Genomic DNA, 24182 nt, shown 5'->3' with positions numbered 1-24182 from the left:
TCCCCAAGAGAATTCTGTTATGGTTTGGAGCCATGTTTGATCTCTTACAGCAGAGCTGGATAAAAGCTTGTGCTTGGGGTTTCCTTGTTCTGTTATTAAAGCAGAAAATCCCCGTTGTACAAGGAGAAGAAACTTTTCTTCACCTTGTGAAGGATGTTACAGGTCAGAAGGTAATTTCAGCACTGTTTACCTTTATTGCATTGGAAGAAGCAAATCCCTTTGTTTTATACTTTAATTTCCCATGACATGAGGTAGCAGCCCTTCTCTGGTTGCACAGCTCCCTTTGGATGTGCCAGTGTTGTGTCCATGCTTTAGGACATGGTCCACAGGCTTCTGTTGTCCATATAGAAAATAATGGCCTCATATCCTCCTTAATACCAGTATTTCCATTTCTCAGCATGGAAATACTGGTATTAAGGAGGATGTGAGGCCTTTCTGCAGTATTCCTAAAGATTTTGCGATTGGTCTGCACATGACAGAATGACCAGACAGTACCATTTTTGGAGAAAAGTGAACATCCCCAAAATCAGTGTAATTTTTCTGCCTGCCTTGTACATCTGTCATTCACTTCAGTGCAGCTCACTCCTGAAGTGAACCTCTTGTATCCTCAATAGTTTGGTACCATGTGTAGGGATGGGAAGTGGTGGAGGTCAAAGACTCAACACCTTTATGGGGTTCAGCAGCCAGGGATGCACAGTCTGAATTCCCCGTTGAAATGCTGACTCAGAGAGGCAGACTGGGGCAGGAGAGGTGATGAGGACAGATGTTCCATCCTCACAGTACAGCCCTACTCTGCTTGCCTTCCCTTTCCAAGGTGTGTGGGCTGTAAGCCCCAGTTCTGGATCCTTTTGCCTCGGGCAGATCTCCTAGTGTGAATAATGTCTTGTGGTGTTTTGTTTGAGGGATCCCAAAGGCATCTCTCCCTGTGTTTAATTTTCTGTCTCCTTCCATATTTCCCTCTGTAATGTTTTTTCTGCAAAGCCCATGCTCTGCCAGCCTTTTGGCACCACCACAGGTTTCTCCATGCTGGAACCCCCTTGGCAAAAAAAATGTGGGTGGTGACCTAGTCCCTCAGACAGCCCATCCTCCAAGAAATAACCTCGTGGAAGAAGAGCCATCTTGAGCACAATTTATTGTTTGCCATGGGCTGGGGTCTTCCATTCCTTGGGTGAAAGAGCAGCCTCTCACCCAGCCCTCAAAATCAAAGGCATGTTATGTCTTCTAAGTAATATTCACTCAGTTATAGGGAGTGTGTTTATGTTTCTCATGTTAAAAAAAGGGGAGGGGAAGGAAAAAAAAAAAGGGGGGAATCTGAGGTTAGTGTTTTGCTGGAAAAATATCAAGACTTGATTGGCAATATCCCACTAAACCACAAGTTTGTAGGAGAGAAAACAAACCCATTGGATTTTCCAAAGTATGCCTATGTGCTTTATGAAAATGTGTCCCATATAGGTCACTTACACTCTTATTATAGCTGTGGCAAGTGTACATATAATTGAAACACGGAAATACTACCCCAAGCTGCTCAATGAATGAAGGAGAAACAAATCTTTATTATTCCTGGGTTCACAGAATATATAGGAACACTATTTTTTCTCTTTTTCTTTTAATTCTATTTTTTTAATTTGTTTTTTTTTTTAGGGCTGGTTTTAGCTTTCAGATGTATTTTATTGTCTGTGGGAACATGTGTTTTACAGACCTGTCATGTGAAAGCCATTAGCAAGAGGAACTGGAGGAGTAACAATGAGCCACGTAACCGTGGTGTGTCTGCTCCCCGAGTTCAGCCGGATCGCGCTTCTCCCCTGCCATTCCTCACCGGGAAACCTAAGGATTTTTTAAGTGACCCATTAAAAAGGGATTGCTGGCATCACAGGCAGGCTTCTGAGGCCAAGCTGGCTGGGCATCAAAACGGTTAAATCGTGGAATGAAGATCAGCTGGATTCACACGAGATGTCCGGTTTTATTTACCAAATCTGAGCGGGGCAGGCAGTTCTGGAGCTGTTTCTTGCTAGTTCACACATGTGGTGGAAACTGTCCCGCCTTGCCAAGCAGATCAGAGCCCAGAACTTGAAATTAACCCATTTCCAGAGTTTTTGAGAGGATCTGAAAGTGGCCCTGAGTGGTGGCCACTATGGAGTACCTGAAAATTTCACTTCAGTATGTGTTGTCCCTGCTCACAGGCAATGGAGTTTTTCCTTAAGACTAACAAAACCCTGTAGTAATCCTGGCTTAGGCAAACCCATTAACATATAGGAAAAGCAGCCAAAGGGGATTGCGCAAAGTGAAATCCAGAGAGTGGTTCATGTGGAGAACATGGGGAACATTATTTTGGTGACACTTCTGAACAACGTGCATGGTGCCCTGGCTAATCACATCTAGCAGATGGTGTTCACTACAAATGTGCTGTGGACAGCTTTGGGTCAGACCCAACAGCGCTTCATTTTTTATTTATTATTTTTATTCATTTTAGAAGGAAAAACCCTCTGATGTCTTTGACTGCTAGCTGTGTAAACAAACCCACAGATACTTAAGCCAGTTAGTGGTCGACAAGTATTCCCTAATGCCTTCTGTAGGATCTGGGTGTGAGACCTGTTGTCTTGGCCCAAGGACAGCTGGAACCACTGTGCATTTGTTTTTCCCCTTACCTGGGTTTCGCTCTGCAAGTGGGAGGAGGGTTTCCTGCACCTTGTGGCTTGTGATTTACTCTGAACATGGGTTTCAGGGAATTTGGGGCTTGGTTTTGTGGGGATGTAGTGCTCCTCTGGATGATGGGCTTGACAGCAAACATGGATGGGGAAACTGAGGCAAAGGGAAGGAGGGTGCCCTGCGCAAGGTGACATTGTTGTTGGGAAACACCCTTCTAGGTTTGAGGCAGTGCTGTGTTTGTCTGAAAAACTTAAAAAAATGTGGAGTTATGGATGTGCCACAATTTCCAGGTGTGCCCCCCATAATGTGTGTCCTGACCCCATGGTCTTGAGCAGATCTGCTTCCTGCCTGGTGCAAAGATCCAACCAAGCTGTCCAGACACAGGAATCCTGCACAGAGGGTTCCCAGATAGTATTTAAAACCCAGAGTTCACGTGGCTTTGTTGTGATTGAAGGTGAACAGGCTCGGATGGGAGTTCATCAGCTTTTGTGAGTGCTCTGGTCCTTGCATGGATGTGTGTCCCACAGCTGCCCAAAGCACATGGTTGGTGCAATAGTAGGTACAAACAGGAAACTGTCAATACACCCTGCAAATACAAAGAGGAGAGAGCCAAGGAAGGCTTCAAAGGCAGGGAGGTGATGGGGATGGAGAATGGCTGGCCAGGGAGGAGAGAAGCCCTGCGGATACTCGATCCTGCCGTGTTTGTTTGCACAGCTCTGGGCTGCTCTGCCCGGCGCGCTCGGAGGAGCATCGCGCCCTCCCCGGAGGAAAGGGCCAGATTGGCTTTCATGGCCTTTTGCAGAGGGATTGCTCCAGGGGTCTGTTCCTGTAAGTTAATATTTGCAGCGCACAGGGCTTAACTGGAACCAGGCTGCGCAGACATCTGATAACCATAACAGAGGAGATGCTTTTTCCCTGCAAGAGCAGCTTGGAAAAACAAATCCCAATGCTATTCCCTTTGGAAAGATAACAAGATGGAAAGAAAAGCACCAGGAACGGTGATGCGTGGATTGCAAGGGTTTTTCTAGCTAAATCTTGGGGGGTTTTTTGTGAGCTGCTTGTTTTTGCCTGTATTGCTGATGGGTTTGGTTGTCTCCCTTTCTTTGTAGCCGGGTTGCCTTTCCTCATCATCGAGACAAGCACAATCCAGCCCTACCAGAGGGGCTTCTACTGCGACGACGACAGCATCAGGTACCCGCAGAAGAACGTGGAAACCATCAACGACGCGGTGCTGTGTGCTGCAGGCATCCTCATCGCCATCCTCGCGGTGAGTGCCACCTCCAAACCTCCTCCTCTGTCCCAGCAGGGGCTTTTTGGCACCTCTTTGTCCTGCTAATGCTGCCACGGTGTCTACCGGAGCACATCTCCTCTGCGGATTGTTTGACTTTTGTAAGCGTGGAGTTGCAAATATTTACAAATGAAAGCTTGTAATGAGAGGAATGAGATTACTCTTGAAGCCTGTAAACAGGCCCAAAGCTGTTTGGGCAAGTCTGTGAGCTTCACAAGAACTTTTCCACCCTCCAGTAGAGAGTTCAGAGTAGAGGCAAAAACACTCGAGTGTCAGTAAGGACTTGGCATGGTTTCTCACTATTCAAATAACTCGTGGTATTTGCCTATTTTATAAGGTTTAAAAAACAAAGAAAGGATACATCTTTTCAGCTAACCGGTGCCTGGAAAATTTAACAGGTTAGTGTTAGGTTTTTAAGAGATTGCATATTACAGGCATTTTTAAAAGACAATTAAAACCTTCCGTGGGGAGCATGTTCCCAGGGTCCTACTTTAAAATGTAGTTAATGTCCCACCTTCCCAATGCCTCTTCATTCTCCTTCTGCCAGTTTTTCTAGAGCTGTGCTAGGAAATGATTGCATGGTAAGAGCTTTATTTGTCAGCCAAAAAGCTGAACTCAGCCCATAAGTTGAGCCTCCTGATGCCCATGTGTGCCTGGTCTGGGGCAGAAGACAAGAGCTGTCTCCAGGTTGTTGCTTAAACACTTCCAGCTAAGATGAAATTCCCCTATGAAAAGTACCTACATTTTTTTCCTTCTCACCTGCTGCCAGAACAGCTCAGGTGCTTTCCCAGAAGTGCCACCTTCCTCTTGCTCCTTCAGCTGGGAGGGATGGAGATGGAGAGGTCAGAAGCATTTGTTCTCCTTTCACCTTTCCTTTCATGGGCAATAGATATTTTAGGATGGCACAGTGCCTGCTTTGGTAATACTCCATCCTCAGCCTTGTGTGATGTGAATAACTCCATAATTTCCTCATCTCTCCTTCATTTCCTCATCTCTCCATCATTCCCTGACCACATACACACACCCAGCAAAGCAGATCCCCAAAATTGCCCTGTCCCTCTGCCCCCTCCCTCCCCAAAACAAGCCCAAAAGGTGCCAGGCCCCCAATTCTATAAACACAGCAGAATTTCCCCCTGCAGGTGAATGACCCCTGAGTGTGGAAAAGCCATAAAAATGAAATGAAAAAGCCTCTCATTTTCGCATTACTGCTGGAGCTATCGGCACGCCAGCTCCATGCAGAGTGTGCTTCTGATCCCTAATGAGGCAGTGGCAAATACAGGAGTTGGAACAGAAACTGGAAACATAATCAGCTGTCTGTGTGATCCATCAACTCTCTACCACGAAATAGCAGGTCAATTAAAAGAGAATGAAAATCCCCAAAGAATTGGATGTTTCTGCCCTGGTTTCACTGTGCCCACAACAAATGTAACTTAATAAGGTAAATTCGAAAGCTCAGTTATTTGCTGTTGAGTGACACAAATGGCTAACAAGGAACTGAAGCAACAGATTTCTTTGCTATGGCAGCCTGCATGGAAAATTCAAGTCAGCCTGACCTCCTTTTTCAGATGTAACCCAGATACCAGAATTACTGTAGCATAATAGGAATTCCTTCCAAATCCACAGAGCACTGAGTGCGCTCCTTTGGAAGGCAGGGCAGTGGTCATGAGCACTTCCAGGGAGCTGGTTTTTGGGATGGAGCAGCCAAAATTCCACACCCTCGCTTCACGTGGCGTCACAGGCAGTCTAGCCTGGGGTAAAAAGGTCCAGGTCATGTTTTAAGTGGCTTGAGGACACCCAGAGAGTTTGTTAAGTAAACGGCACAGGAGAGACCTTTGCTTCCTTCAGGATGGGAGAGGACATGCATTTGGTTTTAATATCTGTGTATTTACTGACTTCAGGCAAATTTCCATGCAGATGGCACTGGAGAGGCTTGTGCCCCTGGGCTGTGCACTCTCACCTCTCTCCTGGCTGCTCTTTGGGCTAGAAGGTGGTTGGTATGATGTTGGTGGTCTCTTGGATGGTGGGAAGGGGAAGGTGATACTCCTGAGCTTTGTAGGGGCACCCCTATCCCCACATGTGATAGGTCTTAAAGGGCTATGAAAAATTCCTAATTAAATTAATTTGCTAGGTGATCTAAGTGACTCACCTGGATTAGCTGGCTGTTTTACAATTGAAGGTGATATGCTGCAATGTGATTAGCACAGAGAATGTTACACCAAAAGCAAGTGGCTAGAAAAGCTCTAAAAGTAATTACAGGCTAATTGGATTGCTGGTGATAGCTTATAATAACAATAAAATGGACTTGACAACTGAAAGTCTGCAAAAAGCATTCACAGACAGAAAAATTTGATACTGGCTTCTCTCTAATGGCCAACTTTTTAAAATATATGTGCCAGGGAATTGTGCCCATCACCTGGGAATGGCACATGTCCCAAGTGGATGGCTCGCCAGGAGTTCAAGGCATGAGAAGCAGCTTGATATCTTTAAAACTTGTTTTCTTTTCAGGATGTCCTTCCAGTCTGTGCACATCTGTGCTGCATTAGTTTTTCACCGTCCTGCTTTATCTGGGACAGCACTGCCAAAAAAACCAAGTTTACCCAATTTTTAGCTACTCATTAAGTTGATCCATGGCTTTCACTAGCTGGGGAGGGTTCCTGGGTACCCAGCAGCATTTTAGTGAGGGAGTGAAGGCTCCAATTTACAATCTGCTACATGTGTGCAATTACCCAGACCACCAACGGTGAGAGAGAAATATTAATCCCCAGACTTTTGTTGGTCCCTGTTTAAAATGGTCACATGCCTTTCCCCAGGCCAAGAGCCTCAGGTTTGAGTGGATCTGTTTGTGAGTTTGCAGTAATGGCACATCTCCCAGTGTCAGATATCATCCTTAATTTGTCTGGTCTTCCCTCTCTGAAAGCCATGAGTTTTGAGCCTCAGAGCTCCCCTTCTTGTGAATTTAGGTTTTGGGAGTGCAGGAGCCTCTGTGTCCATCCAGGACAACCTCCCTCTGCAGGCCTCATGCCAGTAGATTTCCTGTGCTGGAACAGGGTTCAAAATGGAGATAAACCATGGTCTTTGGAGACCGTGAGGATTAAAATGATGCAGCTCCCTAAACAATCCTTGGTCACGACTAGATTTCCAAGAGGAAATCTCAGCTGTGACGTTTAAACCCCAAACGGTGGTGCAGCCACTCAGAGAATTTCTGTTCATGGTAGCAGAGCCTGCTCTAGCTTGGCATTTATTTTCTGTTATTACAGTTGTATCTCTCTTTGATAAAGCCTGCTTAGCTGCAATTTCAGCTGCCTTAGGTCAACCTTTGTTTCTCCAAGCCCCAGTATGAGTGAGTTCAAACAATGATACAGCTTCAACTCTTCTTAGTCTAATTGCCATACTTTTCCAGTTTATTAGTTTCCAAAGGTTGTGCCAAGCTTTTAAAAAAGGTAGGCAGGGGAGCCTCGTCTCCTGCTTATGGCTGGCAGGCTGCCACGCCAGGAGGAATATTGCTGGCTGCTCCAGAAAGGGATTAACATGAAGGCATTTTTCTTGACAGTTAATTTTACATATCACAGTCCCTGTGACTACAGAGAGGCAGGGACAAGGGGGCATCCAAAAAAAAAAACCAACAAACCCCACAAAACCTCTGCCTCGATTTATTACTCAGGTATAAAAACATTTAGAGTAATGAATGAAATCCTAAAGCTGTAAATCTAGAGCCTAAAATTTAGGTGCGTAGCGTGACGGAGAACAATTTAAATCTTTGGCTCTTTGGGAGAGGTGTGACATTTGGACTTCGTTTCACAGTCTGATTTTCATTAACCTGCCTCTTAAGAGCCATGAGTGTGAGAAGTTGGATCCTCTGCTCCCTGACAGTGATTTATGGCAATATTGTCAAACCTCAGCACCCCTGACACAAGAAAAACATAATCTGCTGCCAGGTGATGGCAAGACACCTTGAAATGCCCCAAAATAGCTATATTTTTTGGAGGCCTTGAGAGGTCTGAATTGGGTCTTCCGGCAACAAGTTTTGGGCCAGAAGCTGAAAAATTTGGGGCTTTCGGTTTCTTTCCTTGTTGTGTTAATGATTTTAAGAGAGGAAGATAAGCAGGATGTAGGTTTATTTTCCTCCAAAATCAGTTTGATAAGAGGGTAGTGGGTCTGGCCTCTCCTTCCCAACACACACTAATTCTTTATCTGGTTTATGTCAATTTTCTTTTCCCACTATGCTGGGGTGTTACTTCACTTCAGTGAAGTGTGCCAACCCAAAATTTACTCTTTTGTTTTGTTTATTGGATTTTTCCATAAACAACATGCTGAGCACTGGGAGGGACAAGGGGTAGGATGGAGAGATACTGAGCCATGGGTTTTCCTTCCTCAATCCGGAAGCAGATTCCTGATTTGACATGCCAGAGCTGTCTCAGCCCTGCATTCACACCCAGCCCTGCTTTTGCCTGTTGGAGCCCTGGGTGCTGAGAATTTTAAACTTTCTGTGCTGAAAGGCACAGACCCTCAAGAAAATACTATATTTGACCTGAGGCTGTGGAGGAGGCTTCTAAAATTGAATTATAGAACTGCGACTGTGGGTGTGGAGTTTGAATGGGAGTGTGTAATATCACATGGTGGAAAACTTAAGAGTTCAAGGTTTTAGAATATAGCAGTATATATGGGACAGGATGGAAGTTTTAGGGTGGTGGCTGGTCCTTCTTCACCATCATCTTCTTACCCTTCTTCTTCAAGGGTTTGGGTATTGTTTTGTAATTGGTCAGAAAAGTCCGCATTGCAGGACGTGATGGACTGGTTATTGGGTTAAAAGTAAAAATAATCTAGGTGTCATTTCTTAATTGGAAAGTTTAGCCCTAAAAGACTTTGCAGAGAAAGATAGTTAGCCATTTTGTAGCTTGTTAGTAGAGTGCTGTAGAACTCACGACTTGTAAGACTGTAATATAGATAAGAAATAATAAACATTTGAGCCTGAATACAAAACACCATCTCCAGATAGATCTTCAATCCATCAATCAATACAAATACCATTTCCACATGAATGGCTTCAGTCCCAACCTTGACAGAGGCAGAAAGGAATTTAAAGAATTGACATTTGCCCAGCGTTTTTCCTGCTCTCTGACCTCTCTGTTGTGCTTCCCCCACAGATTATAACGGGAGAGCTCTACCGCATCCACTACCTGAAGGAGAAATCCCGCTCCTTCATCCAGAACCCCTACGTGGCAGCCCTCTACAAGCAAGTGGGCTGCTTTGTTTTTGGCTGTGCCATCAGCCAGTCCTTCACAGACATTGCCAAAGTGTCCGTCGGGCGCTTGCGGCCGCATTTCCTGGCGGTTTGTGACTTGGATTTCTCCACCATCAACTGCGCCAAGGGAGTTTACATCCAGAACTACACCTGCAGGGGGAGTGACAGCAGGGTGCAGGAAGCCAGGTGAGAGCCCCTGGCACCAGAGCCAAGGGTTGCTGACACTAAATGTGGCTTGGGTTTCTCTGTCCGCAATAGAGGATGTGAATCTGAAACTGAGAGTGGGGTTAGTTTGGATGTTAGGATGAAATTCTTCCCTGTGAGGGTGGTGAGACACGGGGTGGATTTCCCAGAGAAGCTGTGGATGGATGCCCTATTCCTAGAAGGTCATCTTAGATGGGGATCAAAACAACCTGGTCTAGTGGAAGCTGTCCCTACCCATAGCAGGGGGGTGGAACAAGCTAGTCTTTGATGTCCCTTCCAGCACAAGCCATTCTAGGATTCTATGAAATGCTGCTTTTTCTGCAAAGGCCATAAATCCATTTTCCAGGGGGCAGCAGTTTCCCTGGGGAAGTGTGGCACTCAGCTGAACAATATTTCTTTTCCTTTCTCTTTACTCCTACACCATTGTTTCCCTGAGCTGTTGCTCTCTGTGGGAATTCACCCCCAGAGCTGAGCTCATGGTGAGCAGCCGAGCTGTCCCGTGTGTGACAGCAGAGCTTCTCCTCAGCAAAGGCTCCACCACACAGGCAGGGCTGCCAGTGCCTCCCCTTGGAGCTCTACCACATCCATCAGATGCCAAATTTTGACTTTTCCAGGGGCACATTCCACACACTACAATCAGGCTTCTAGAGAAGTTGCTCTGTTCTCATTTCTTCAGGGTTTCCCGGTTATTTGAGGCGAGATGATGAGTTATTGGGTTATCCTGGAAATAACTGCTGTCCCCTGAGTAAGCCAGGAAGGGACAAACAATGCAAGCATCCTGTCCATCCGTTTGCTTTCTGCCTCAGCAGCAGGCAGGGCGGATAACAGGGGTTTTATAACCAAAAGGATTGGGGGTTGTGAGTCCTTCTGCTCTGGCACCCTCAGATGCCAAATCACCATATTATAGGGAGAATTGTGATATTGAGGATTGTGCTGGCTGGTTCTGATCACCTGCTTTGTTTTGCAGGAAATCCTTCTTCTCTGGGCACGCGTCCTTCTCCCTGTACACCATGCTGTACTTGGTGGTAAGTGAACTAATTGATCCCATCCCCCATCCCACATTCCATACCAGTAATGGCAGGATGAGCGTTGGACATGGGAAGTTGGTTGGAAAAGAAGAGTCTGAGCTGTTGGTGGGAGGATCCACCCTCAGCTGCTGTGGTGTTTTTTAGGATAGAGACTCTGGGATGATAGCTGAGCTCTGTGTGTGCAGCTTTGGGATGTGACCAAGGGGGCAATTAAATCCAAATCCTGCTGCATTTGTGGATGGCCTGTTTGCACACTGAGGAGAGTTTGGGGGGAGCCAGAATATTTCATGGATGGAGGGGCAGGATGTGCTGCGTGGCCATGTCAGGAGGTGATGCCTGGTTCTGAAATGTGCCAGCAGAGCAGGTGGAGCAGCCTCTGCCCGCCTGGTTCCGGAGGGGAGGGCTGGGACTTGTTTTCCTTTGTCAGTGAGGAATGGCTCTGCCCTTCCTGCGCCTGGGCTGGGGCCGGGGCGGCTGCCAAGGTGCTTCCTGCCAGGACTGCAGGAGGCAGCGCTGCCCACATGGGCTGGACACACATACACACGCCCTTCTGAGGGATTCGTGCCTGCTTTTCCTCTTTTTTACGTTATTTATTTCATAGAAAATCAAGTTTTGTGTTGCTTTTAAGATTTGTGCTCCTCCTCCGTCCCTGGTAATCTCGGATTTGCAAGCAGAGGAACAGCACTGCGCTGATAAAAACATGAAACATGAGCTTTTATCTATCAGCAGTGCTCCCCCCAGCCCTTACCCTCTGGAAAGATGAGTGGCCACTGCTCCCTCCAGCCTTTTCAGCCTTGGATCCCCTTCCCTGTGAGCAACTCCTGTAACTGAATCACTGGGCTTTCCAGGCAGCTGTGGGCGGCCTATTAAATTCTTTCTTTGTTTTCCCTCTTATTTTGTTCTTGGAAAACTTCTGAATTTCTCCAGCAGACATTTTGGCCGTTTCCTCCCAGCTATTACAATGAAGAGCTGCCTTGGTGATGCTTCACAGGACGCTCAGCCCATCATAAAGCTTTCTGAGCTGAGTTTGGAAGCCATCGCTCACAAGGGCAGTCATTTATTCCTGGGAAGGTCTCTGAGCAGTCAGATAAGTCAGCCCTGAGGTATTTTCAAGCCCAGCATCTGGGAACAGCAAGGACTGCCAGTCCTTATTAAGGTGATGATGGCTTCTCTACCAGGGCTTGACCCATTTGCTGCAGGTTGCTGGACAAACTTTCTTTTTTCATGTGTTTTCTGAAATTCCAGCACTTTGGAGCAGGTGAGAAGCAAATGGGAGTACAGAGCTCAGGGGACAGAGACCCCAGAACTGCAGAGTGCATTCCAAGTTCCCACAGGATGCACAGAAAACCTGCAGGGCTCATTTCCCATTGCTGCTTTGCACCAGTGCCTGCTGGCTGATGTTGTTTTTAACTTTGCAGCAGGCTTTAGAAGTGGTGTTTAGCTCCTGTGTGGTGCCTCAGAGCACAGAGATGCTTCTGGTCTCTCTTTGCTGCCCTTCCCTGTCCCCATATGGCAGCACTTGAGCTGTCAGCACTCACCAGACTTTGCCCCACACTCCCACACCCCCCAGGACAACAGGCTGTTCCACTTACCCCTCTCTATGCAGGGGGCAATCCCTTTAAAATTATTTTATTTTTAATTTTCACCTTGTCCCAAAACTGTGATGTGGCTGGTAGCAGACTCTGCCTGACCAGCTGTCCAGTTGCCTTGTGTCTTAAGAAGTCAGGAAAAATTACATCAAGTATTTGGTGAAAAATTGAAGGGAGAAGAAGGCAACTTGAGACAAGACAGGTGAGGCAACAATTTTAAGGCTCTCTTACACCTAAATCATCCAGTGATTCCAGCTTGTCTAGCAGCACCCTGCTCTCCATCACTCCAGCTCCCTGGTCACTGCCGGAGCCTGACAGATAAATCTCATAGAAAAAGGGAGGTAGAAAATCTGACACATTGGAGAGGCTGATAATATCAAAACAATAATTACAAGAAAAAAGAGATTATAGTAAGCCAGAGGGATTTTATTTGATGCAAGATAAACCCTGCTGTCTTGCCCACCTCAATGAATGAGTTGGGGTTTTGAAAGCCTGGAAGAAACGTGGCATCCACCATGCCAGTGCCTGCAGGAGGTGTTTTTGATGGGTTTAATCAGGGGACCATCTCAATCAAGACAAAATGATTGATTGACTGTTCCTGGGAAGTGAGGGCTGTGCTGCAGCAGGTTGCTGCCTACACTTTGGATGGCAGGAGTGTGCCAGGAGCTGCTGCAGAGCTGGGGGATCTGTGGGGCTGAGCGTGTCCTGCAGAGGCCTGGCAGGTCAGCGGTGTCCCGAGCGTGTTCCTGGTTGAACAATACTTCATATTTCAAGGATAAGTCACTTCCCGCCTTTCCTGGCGTTCCCTGGCTTCACTCTTGGAGCCCATTCTGAATTAAAATGTTTTCAAGTTGGCTTCACCTGGTGGAGACGGGTGCCAGAAAATTCCAGTCAGGCTGTGAGAAGATCCCTGGATTCCCACACACCCCGCAGGGCTTTGGGGCTGGATTTGTCCAGAGGTTTGGTGTGCAGTGGCTGAGTGACCACAGCTTCCCCATTTCCTGGCACAGCAGCAGAGCCCTGTGCTATCCATGGGCTCCTAGCAGGAAAACACTCATACATGCCAAGCCCTGGAGGGCTTTGAGGGAAAAGTCCCAGAGAAAGGCACTTGCAACACAGTGAAATCCCCTGGGATTTGGTTCTGAATGCTGACACCTCAGGGCTCAGTTTCTCGCAGCCTTCTTGTCACCAGGAATACTCAATTAACATCAGGCCTTTGTATAAAAAATTTAAAAGGGGAAATAACTCTTGGGTAATCCTCTTTGTCCTAATTTTCCTTGCTTTGTTACCCCTTGGCTGAGCGAGCTGCAATATGTATTTATAGCAGGCTGAGGGAAGAGGAGGTATGGAACAGCTTATTCCATGCAGCCCTCTGGAGCTGACCCACACCTCTTTGTCTTGTTCCTCTGGTTGTGGGGGAGTCTTTGCAGGGAACAGTGGATGCTTTCCACTCCCCTGGAGCATGTGAGACCATAATGCTGATTTTTTGGCATCATGAAGTTGCCTGAAATCACACAAAGGGTGCAGAAAAGCTAAATTTAAATATCAGGAAAGTTGAATTAATATCCCTCAGCAACATTGGCTGATTCTGGATAAAATACAAGCAAACCCTATGTATTTAATATGTGTCTGTGGGTGAGGCAGAAGGCTTCAGAATGGGTTGTGGTGAGTTCTGCTGGTGTAAATGGAAAATGAGAGATGGAGCTGGGTTTATGTTTTGGGGGAATGTGAGGCCTCTCCCCGGAGCTCCTTGCTGAAGGGTGGAGAAGGTGCCCTGATACAGCTGAGCAGTGATGTGCCCTTGTGAAGGAGCCTCTGTGGTGGTTGTGGACTTGGAGTTGAGTTTAGTGGTGACCTAAGGAAGAGAATAAAATGGAATTACATCAGAGGCCAAGGCTGAGCTGTGAACTGAGCTGCTGGGGATATTTCTGATGGGGTGAGAGGGTGCTATGCACTCAGCAAAGGCAGGGAAGAGGCAGACAGCACAGGCTGAGAGGTCTTTGCCCATCTCCTGTCCTTCCCTTGTGGCCAGCTTGGTGCTAAAAGCCACATTGTGCATTCCCAGCTTCCAGCTGGCTTTGTCCAGCCAGGGCAGTGCATTACAGTGGGATGAGTTTGGGCTGGGGAGGTTTTGGCCCTGTAGCATTTTGGGTACCTCTGCTTGCAGATGGGGCTGAGAAGGAATGGTACAGGAATGGAGAAGGAGATCACTTGGGGTCAGACAGCCAGGAACAAGCCCAGCTGTTTCCCAGAAGGAAACTCCAGGTGTGCCTGAGGGGGTGATGGAGTCCAGCCCTGCTGCAGGAGAGCATGAAGGGATTTCTGGAGAGCAGAAAGCCCCCGGAGGCTGGAGGTGCTGCTCTGAGCCTGTGTCCCCTGCCAGCTCCTCCTGGCTTTGCTCAGAGGCTGTGTGTGGCTGTGGGCACTCCCCAGCAGCACTGTGGAAGTCCCCTGGCACAGGAAGAGTGATGTGACATCCCTCAAACCATGTGCTTTGTGGTATCCCAGCCTCTGCCAGGAGACAGCGGATGGGAACTCCAAATCACTCCCACTCTGTGTGATCCCATTTCTCCCACCCTTGCTCCTGTTGGTGCTCCTGGGTTTTGCTGCCCTGTGATGATCTGTGGTGGAAATAACCCTGGTTGTGGTCTTGCTCTTCCACCCCCTCTTGGGAAGGGCTCCATTCCAGCTCCACATTCCCATCCAAATCTGTCAGTCTGTAGCAGGCAGCATTTCAGATTTGCTCCCAGGAGAAAAAAAACCAACAAACCAACCAAATGAAAAAAAAAAACCCCACCAAAACAACAAAAGCACCTTCATAAGCAGATTTTCAGATAAATTTCCAGGAACTTCCCATTTCTTGGTAATAGCACTAACTCCAGTATTAGGGAAATTCTGATCCTTTCAGCCCCTAAATTCTACTTTCACTTCTTGACCTTGTCCTATTAACTGGGTTTTTCTTTCATACCATGGGCAGAGGCAAAGTTTGGAGCACCCCAAGTCTTACCTCGAAAGTATTTAGGGGATCCTGGTGTTTGAGAGCAGTTTTTGTAACACTGCATGCTCATAAAATGCCTGTGGAATAGGAGGAGTGCTGTTATGCTCTTTTTTTTTTTGTCCGTATGAATGGGGAATAAAGAGCAATTTTTCCATGGCCTTTATTGTGGCAGCAAAAGGAACTCAGTTGAGCTTCTCACAGTGGTGTTGCAGTGTCTGAGGAGCACAGGACTAAACCTGTGGGTTTTAGTTCTCCAAGATACACAGGTGTGAGTGTGACATGGGTGGTGAGGACTTGGGGGACACCCAGCACACCCCCTATGGTGCCACACTGCTCTTTGCTCCTTTTCCAGGGCTGAAGATTGCACATGAGGGACACAGTTCAGTACCAGAAGTGCCTACTTTATTGTGTCTTCAAACTTGCTGTTTGCTTTTATTGCTAATTTTTAATTGATACTTTTGCACCCTCACCTCTAGATGACTTTTTTTTAGTTCAGGTTTGTGGGGTGGAAAGATTTGAGAAGATGTCCAGACTGTGCAAAAGTGGCAAATGTCAGGTTATACAGCAGCAAATTTCCTTCTTAAGGGATTTGATGGGACAAAAACAGAAGATGAAAATGAGACATCAGGTTTCAAGTCTTCCTGGTAGAACTGAGTGATAGTTTATAATGTATAATACTTGGAGCTAGTTTTGCTCTGCAGCAGCAGCAGAACACTGGAACCTGAGTTTTGCAGTGTCACCTGGGCTGAGTTGAGGCTCTTGAACATGAAAATGGAATCATGGAATGGTTTGGGGTGGAAGGGACCGTGGTATGGGGTGTGAGATGGGCTCCATGGGGCTGTGGCTCCGTTCCCAGGCTTGGGCTGGTTTGCAGATATATTCCCCAGAATCACCGTGTGCATTAGCCAGCACTGAGCTGTTCTGGTGCTGCTCCCTTCCATGTTAATTGGCTAACAATCTGGATAATTTGGAGCATCTGCTCCATTCAGACAATGGGATGTTTCATTTCTTCTGTAGAGCCCAGTGTGTGTTCTTTCCAAAAAGGGGCAGATACAGTGTTTATGCAATAGCCAAACATACTGAATTGGCCAAAATGATGCTTCCCCCTTATCAGCTTCCCAGTTAGCTCTGCTTTTACAGGTCATTTTCTGCTTTTATGTTGTCATTAAGTTATTTGTTGTTTCAGGGAACCCAGTGAGAGCTTCATGCCCTTTCATATCAAGGCGGTGCAAACTGCTCTGGGTGTGTAAAAGGGATCATAAATGGGGAGTACATCCCTTTGCATCCCTCTGATGTAGCACAGCCCCTTGAAGGATAGGGGTTTGACTCCAGTGCTGCATTTAGGAGCAGAAATTGAGAGAAAATCCCTTTGCATCCCTCTGATGTAGCACAGCCCCTTGAAGGACAGGGGTTTGACTCCAGTGCTGCATTTTGGAGCAGAAATGAGGAGTAAACCCCTTTGCAGCCCTCTGATGTAGCAGAGCCCCGTGAAACACAAAGGGTCTGACTCCAGTGCTGCATTTAGGATCATAAATTGGGAGTAAACCCCTTTGCAGCCCACGGGGTCTGACTCCATTGCTGCATTCAGGAGCAGGCAGAGCAGGCCTGGGCTGCAGAGGCCGAGCAGCATTTGCCAGGCACTTTCACACCCTTTGAGCCTGACTGCTCCCCGAGCCTGGAGGCTCCTGGGTGTCCCTCCCTCCCTTCCCACAGCCTTCCTCCCTGCCTCATCCCCGGCAGGAGCTGCTGTTTTCCTGCCCTCTCTTCCCGCCCCGCTTCCCCGTTCCCACAGGAACAGGCCGTGCCCGGTCCCGCGGCGGAAGCGGGCCCGAGATAGTCACGGCAGGGCCACAATGTCTGCCTGACATCACCCCAGAGCCCTCCTTCAGGCTGGGCCGGGGCTTTGCTTGGCATTCCCACCCAGGGAGGGAATTCCCAGGCCGTGCAGGGGGGCAGCTGCTCCCTATTTCCCTCAAACCCTGGGGCTCGGGAGGGGAAACATGATGGGAGTGTTGGAGGGTGGCATTGTGCACATTGTTGGTGGTTGTGGCCATGTGTGGCTGTTCTCAGGATGGCTCTGAAGGTTTAGCATGATGCATTGATTCTTCTTTTCCCTCTGAGAGATGGTATGAGTCCTGAATACCCCAGGTGTGGGACCTTGGTTTTGTTATGTTTAATGATGCTGGGGAGGAATGTCTTTGCTGGGATGCTGTGCTGTGTGGAGGCTGAAGCAGAGCTGGGGTGCAGGGCGTCCCAATCCCCTGTTTCTGGCTCACTGAGGAAGGGCTGTACCCATCCACTCTGTCCTCATCCCTTCCATGGGTTAAAAGTCCCTCCAGAGGCCACACAGGTGCAAGGAGCATACTTCCATTTTATCAACTCCCCCTCCTTGAGCCACAGGGCCCCACAGCCACCCCCACAGCGCAGTCACTGCTGTATTTTGGGTGAATTTGTGCAAACCAACTCAACCTTTTTTGTTTTTTTGTTTCCCTCTCTTGCCACAGTTCTATCTGCAGGCCAGATTCACGTGGAAGGGAGCCCGGCTGCTCCGTCCCCTGCTGCAGTTCACCCTGATCATGATGGCCTTTTACACCGGGCTGTCCCGCGTCTCCGACCACAAGCACCACCCCACCGACGTGCTGGCAGGCTTTGCACAGGGAGCCCTGGTGGCTTACTGCGTGGTGAGTGGGGGAAATGGGCAGGAACAGTGCTGGGAAGGTCCTGGGGGAATAGCAGGGCCTTTGCAACCTACCAGTTCAGCTCAGGTGGTTCCCTGTTACAGCTGGAGGCTCCAAAGGCTTGGTCCAGGCAGCTGGGGGCACTGAAAGATGTTCAGCCAAGGGAGGGTGTTTCCCTCTCCACCAGAAGCTTTGGCTGTTCTCAGTGGCACTCAGCTGAACAATATTTCTTTTCCTTTCTCTTTACTGCTACACTGTTGTTTCCCTGTGCTGCTGCTCTCTGTGGGAATTCACCCCCACAGTGCTCTCAGTTAGGCTCCTTAGCAAGGTTTTCCACCAGGAGCTGAGCAGAGAGTCTGGAGTGCTTGGAATTATGGCTCTTCCACACACAATCCTTCCACAAACTGGTGTCTGCCTGACATGGGGAGGTGGCTGATGGCTGATAGATTTTCAGGGGTCTAAAGGGCTCTTGAAAAAGCGGCCCACAAAAGCTGTGCCCATTTCTCTTCAGCTGCTGGGCTGGTTCTTGTGCCACTTGCTCTCCAAAGGGTGACATGATTGCACAGCCATATAATTCAAAGTGACACGTGAAGATGTTTTAAGTTGGCAGGATGGGGGGGAACCTGGTCAGGCAGCTGCCTCAGACAGACACAAAGGAGCTGGGGGCTGTGGTAATTCTTTGTGTCTGTGTTAACTCCCCAAAAGCAAGATTTTAATAGCTCACCACTTTTTGTGGGGGTTTTTGTTGGGTTTTTTTGTTTGTTTGGTTGGTTTTTTTTACTGTTCTAAAAGTAAATCAGCCTTGGGAACAAGGAGTTCGGTCCACCAATATTACATTTTGCAGGGAGAGAAAATAGGTTATTTATGTACTTCCCACTCATTGATAATATTCCAAAGCCAAAACAAAAATGTCATTGTTGGGACATTTTCATGGAGTATTATTAACTCTGTGAGCAGTAGCTGTTGGGTTCTGCCTTTGCCTGGTGCCCACGTCCCATGCAGGGCTGGCAGATCCCGAGGGGATGGTGGGAGAAGTCTTTGTGGTGGGAAGTGGGCTATCAGGCACAGTGTGGCAGGGGAGTGGGGAGCAGGCAGTGCATCCCTGGGTCCCAGCAGTGGTTCCAGAAGGACAATAGCTCTCCGGATGGAGCTTGGGATGGGTGTCCGGATGCTTCCTGGCTGGGACAGAGCAGCAGGCCTGGCTGTCCCCTCCCAGCCCTCTGGCAGCTGGGAGCTGTGCTGGGAAGGGGAGGCTGTGGCAGGGCTGGGATAGTTTTCCTGTGTCATAGGAAGCAGCTGCCTGGAGTTTCCCAGGCAGGCTCGGGTTTGAGAGTCTGAGCTGCTGTCCCAGCCCACTGGTAAAAGGGGCAGTTGTGTCTAAATGCTTTGCAGGAATGGCTTAGTAACCTGGAACATCTCAGGTTTCAGCTTAGGACTCAGGGCAGGGTTTGAGCCCAGCCCTTATCCCATTCCATCACCCTGCAGAGAACCATCTATTCTCCAGAACCTGGCTTTGCTGGTGGGAGTCTTTGCCTAGTTGGGCCTGGCAGATTTTCCTCCATTTTGGGAGGTTGCAGCAAGGGACAAGAGGAAGAGTCATCCCAAAACACCCTGGAGTTTGCACTGAAGGAGCAGTTTAGCAGCTTTTTGCTGAAATTCCTGGTATGCCCTGGGCGTTCTTGCCCAGCTCTCCTGCACAGGCTGCTCTGAAATTGAGGGACCTGGAGACTCCTCACCTCCCACCCTGGGTGCTCCCAGCCACCCCTTCCCCCAGCAAAGCCTTCAGGGTCCACCCTGGTGATAGGCAAGAGCTGTAAAAGCACCACAGTTATCAGGCCATAATTTTCAGTAGAAACCAATTGTGTATTTCATCTCCAATGGCTGCCCAAGCTTAAACCCAGGTCGTGCTGCAGCAGACACGTTTGTCTTTCAGTGCCTGAAATAACAAGCAGAAGACATTAATGTCAAGCACTTCCAGCTGATGAAACATTCAGAGATGGAGCCAGGGTGAAATACAACGAGGATTTCTCAAATAGAAATAGTTTCTCTGCGCCTTGCAGGCAGCTTGCTGTGTGTTGTGTGGTTTATGTCTCATCTGAGGGAGAGGGAGAAGGGGAGATGTTAAGAGGACATGCTCCCAGGGTTGCTCTGGTTAGCTCAGAGGAGTTGTTTTAACCTCTCTGTATATGATTAAAAATTGCTTCAATAGGATGAAAAGTAATAGGAATTGTTAAGTGGAAATGTGAGATATTGGCTTAAAATGCTCTCAGTCTTCTCCCATCAAGTTTTCTTTATGGGTGGAGAGCACCTTCTACAGGAAATGGAGCTAATCCAAGTGAAAAACTTAGCACGTTTATTAGTCCTTTTTTGTGTTAAACAGTTCAAGCATTAGGAGGATTTAACACACTTTTAACCCCCAAAGATCACATTTCATGATTCCTATAAATGTTTATATAACCTTCAGCCATGTTAAAGTGAAATACAGTTTAAAGAGAAATGAAACCCCTTAACCAGCCTTTCAATGAAACCTGAAAAGCAGCACAGTAAAAGCAAAAATACCCAGGATGACAGTCCACCATAACTCATTCCTGTCAAAAATAAGGACCAGACTCAAAGCACTCCCCAGATGCTTCTTGCACTCAGCAATCCCCTCCCATAAATTGATTTGTCATGGCTATCTTGGTGCAAAGTTGGACACCTTTTTGATTGAATCCAGCTCTCAGAGGTGGACGAATGAGCAAGATGACACCAGAAATGCACCAAACCAGACAAATGGGGGGTTTGCAGTTATCAACAGCCCAAAAGAAAACCAGTGCCAGAGCAGTTCAATGTAGTTTTACACTGGGATGCTGCAGCAAGGGGCCAGACTCCAGCTTGTGATCCTTGGGAGCATCAGCTGGATCCTGTTATTTACCCAAACATACAAAGGCTGCCACTTGGATGCCCTGTAAACAACTTTATCAGCTCTGTTACACAACCAAACAGCCAGCAACCAGCACATACATTGAGGAAAGAACTGTTTTGTACCTCAGCTCCTTCTCTGCCTTCGCACAAAGCAGCACCAGCCTCCTTCATCCCTGGTTAGAGCTGTAGGAGTAAATTGCTGTGTGCAGCAGCTTTGCTCTCTGTCCAGCTTGAGCCTTATCTGCTCTGCTGATAGGGGCTTGCAAAAGTTGTTTGCAAGGACGACTTGACCTGCTGCACAAGGCTCTGGGTGGTTAGAAAATGTGGAGATGCAGGTAGACCAAAGCTTTGCTTTCTCCCTGTGTTACTCAGCCTGGAAGTCATAATCTAATATTATTTCTTTAAACACCTTGAAATTATTTTTTCCCCTGATTTATCTGGGTGATTAAATGTAGCATTTGAGTGGTGTGAGAGAAAAAACAAATGTACTGCTGATTGCTACATCCATGTGCTGCTCATCCTGAGATTTCAGCTCAGCAGACCCATGGCTTCAGTTGGGATTATTGGGGTTTAAGGCTTTCTGAGATGAGCTGTCAAACTTGGGCTGGCAGGGACAGTCAGTGGCAGGACAGAAGTTCAGGGCTGTGGCACGAGGTGACAAAATGGTGAATCCTTGCCACTTCTAGCTCCATCCAGAGGATCTGTGCTGTCTGACTCTTTTCCCTTCTGGCACAGGGCTGAGCTTTGGCAAGGGTGAAAGTGCCCCGGTCCTGGAGGACTGATAAGCTCCAAAGGAGGATGTGGAAGTTTCCTCCCAGCACTTTGTTTCTTATTGTGTTGCTGCCTTCCGAAATTGCCAGGCACTGGCTTTTTCACATCCGGGAGAGGGGTTACATCACGGGATATTTAGGAAGAAGGAGTCAAGAATAGATTCTCCTCTCCTTAGCCTTTGGCTTTTACCAGACCCCAGCTCTGTACCTTGGGGCATGAGGAGCATGGCTCACCATTGACTCACTGCTGATAGCTTTTAACACAGTTTTAACTTGAAAGCTTTTAATTGCCTACCTGATGTCTGTCTGAATGAATTGTTTCACTGACTCCAGGATGAGTCAGGCCAGCCCTTTGGAGACCTTTGTTATTTTATTGGAGTGCAGGCCGTGGATCTGTTTCCTGGCTTTTCAACCTGTTCAGCAGAGGTCTGGGTGTTGCACTTGGTGATGACGCAGTGAGAAATCAAGTTGTCCTCTCATGTTTTTACAGTTTTGTGAGGTCTGAGCCTTTTACTCTGCTGTACAGAAAGGTGGTAGCAGGCACTTGGGATTTCACAGCTGTTACAGGCAGGCATTCAAAACGTGCTATTTTTGCAGCTTAAAGATGTGTATATATTCTGTAAACCAGCTTTTTGAACAAACCATCACCCACGGTGGCTAAGTTTGCCTTTTCCACTTACTCCTGCAGGTGTTTTACGTCTCAGATCTCTTCAAGCCCAAGACAAAGACTTGCCTGCCTCCACCTCCCATCCGGAAGGAGATCCTTTCACCTGTGGACATCATTGAGAGGAATAATCATCACAACATGGTGTAGAACTTCGAGGAATCAGATGGGTGTTGTATTTTAAACTTTTTTTTTTTTTTTTTTGCAAAAAAAAAGTGACTGCTGACAGCAACTACCTGCTGCTCTCAAATCTCATCAGACAGTAGAATGTAGGGAGAGACTTTCTTGCCCGACCAGTAAAGTCTTACTCTGTGGTCTTTTTAACTTGCGACATTTGGATGAAAGGGGTGGTGGTGGTCAACTAAGGCAAAGGTGACAATGAAAAAGGAGAAAAACAAAACCCACGCTACACAAAAAGCCGAACAAACAAAGAGAGGTGCCGGAGTTCTGGATGTGCAATTGGTTTGAGTGTTCATGTTGTAGTGAACGCCAAATTGTTCCCAGCCCAGTGAACACTAAGGGATTTTTGGAAAGCTGGCCATCCTAGGTTTTTTTCTGACTACGAAGATTTCCAATGCCTGCGAGAAAAAAAAACCAACTCACGACTAAATTGTATAGCACTACGTATGAGCAACAGCACTGAGTCAAGACCTGGGATTGGTTCGTAAGAGTTGCTTTTTTCTCTTCTTGATCCTAGTTTATTTTTGCCTCTTCTCTTCCATACTGTGACTTAATTTAGAAGAAGCTTGCCCAGTCCAAGGTCTCCGAAGGGTCTCTGCTCTCTCTGCTCACACTACACGCCTTTAACGAGCGGCCCGAGACGCGCAGTGAGGCCGGAGATCTCCTTCCTCCGTGCAGAGAAGCCACATTTCCTCCTCCCCGCTTGCTCCCTGCCGAGGGCTCATCCCACCCGAGCCTCCCTAAAGGAAAAGAGCATCCTCCACTTCCCAGCCATCCCATTTCCCCCAGAGAAAAATCCCAGCAGGTTCCATGCACGGGAGCCGCGGTTTGCGCCGGGAGAGCGGCGGCTCTGCCGAAGACTCGTTCAGTTCGCACTACGACCCCGGGGCTGAGTCCTGGGGAAACTTTTATTCTGCAGTTTTGGGACGGGCTGCTGGGCGGCACGTCCCGGCCTGGGTGTCAGTCGGTTTGTGCATCCCCTCTTCTCCTCCTCATCCTCCTCCCTGGCCACCCCGGGGTGCGCCATGGCAGTACCAGGCCCTGTGCTCCGCTGGGTCACTCCGGTGGGAAATCAGCTGTGCCTCTCTCGGGTGTGATGATGGCATTTTTTTTTTGCCCAGAAGCCACAGGTGCTTGGTTTGCAGCCCTTCCACGAAGCGCATTTGCAAAGGGATCCCGCAGAACACGCAGAACGGCCATTTGCACATCCTTCTCACAGAATCCGTCCTATCATTTCAACTTATAGCAAGCTATGATTTTTTTTATATTATAAATATTATATAAATAATGTATAAAACCTTAAAAATTAACTATGTAAAATATTATTTCTGAAACAATTTTAGATATATCCACTATGACTATAAACTGTGTCCTGACCTGTGTTATTTACATTTTGCTGCTTAAAAAAGCATTGAATTAATTTTTTTATAGTCGACTAAAATATTGTAGTTCTGTGGTAGTAATATTTTAATGAAAATAACTACAATTAGAGACATTTGTATAAAAAAACATATTAAATTGTCTGTATTTTTGTAATGTTCCATTTTGTAAAGAGAAGAATATTCAAAGACTTTTGTAGAATACAAAATTGAAGTTTGTATCTGCGAAATTATTGCTGTATAAATGTGCTTTTTAAATAAAAGCTCATAACACAACTAAACATCCTGGTGCAAGATGCATTCTGTCTTTGGGTTGCCCTTTCCTTGATGGAAAAAGGGGGTCCTTGCCTAGTGGGACAGTTGGAAGTGTGTTGTGGATGTTTGCTGGCATTTGGGGATGTGATGGTACAGAAGAGCAGCTGGATAAAAAGGACCAGATGCCATTTTTGATGGGAGGGATGAGAAGGTCCCACCAGCTCCTGGCTTGGGGGCACTTGTGGGTTTGCATGGATCTTCTCTTTTCAATGTCCAGTCTTAAAGCAAATATCATTTTACTTAAAGCGCCCGTTTTACTTTAACAATCTTATGAGCTTTAAAGAAATGTTTTAGAAG

General features: G+C 47.4%; 1 protein-coding gene across 1 annotated transcript in view; it reads left to right on the top strand.

Annotated features, from left to right (window-relative positions):
• Positions 1-23851, top strand: part of PLPP3 (phospholipid phosphatase 3) — a 44975-nt gene extending 21124 nt beyond the window's left edge. The window contains exons 2-6 of the mRNA XM_059478224.1: positions 3756-3913; positions 9079-9362; positions 10348-10405; positions 17500-17676; positions 22036-23851. Of these exons, the coding sequence (XP_059334207.1) occupies positions 3756-3913; positions 9079-9362; positions 10348-10405; positions 17500-17676; positions 22036-22161 (803 nt within the window). The 3' untranslated portion in view covers positions 22162-23851. The remainder of the gene's footprint in view (positions 1-3755; positions 3914-9078; positions 9363-10347; positions 10406-17499; positions 17677-22035) is intronic.
• The last annotated feature ends 331 nt before the right edge of the window (positions 23852-24182 follow it).

This window comes from Ammospiza nelsoni, chromosome 9 (assembly GCF_027579445.1).
Source record: "Ammospiza nelsoni isolate bAmmNel1 chromosome 9, bAmmNel1.pri, whole genome shotgun sequence".
Classification (NCBI taxonomy): domain Eukaryota; kingdom Metazoa; phylum Chordata; class Aves; order Passeriformes; family Passerellidae; genus Ammospiza; species Ammospiza nelsoni.
The sequence above is the reverse complement of the archived record's forward strand: the minus strand, read 5'-3'. Positions and strand labels throughout refer to the sequence as shown.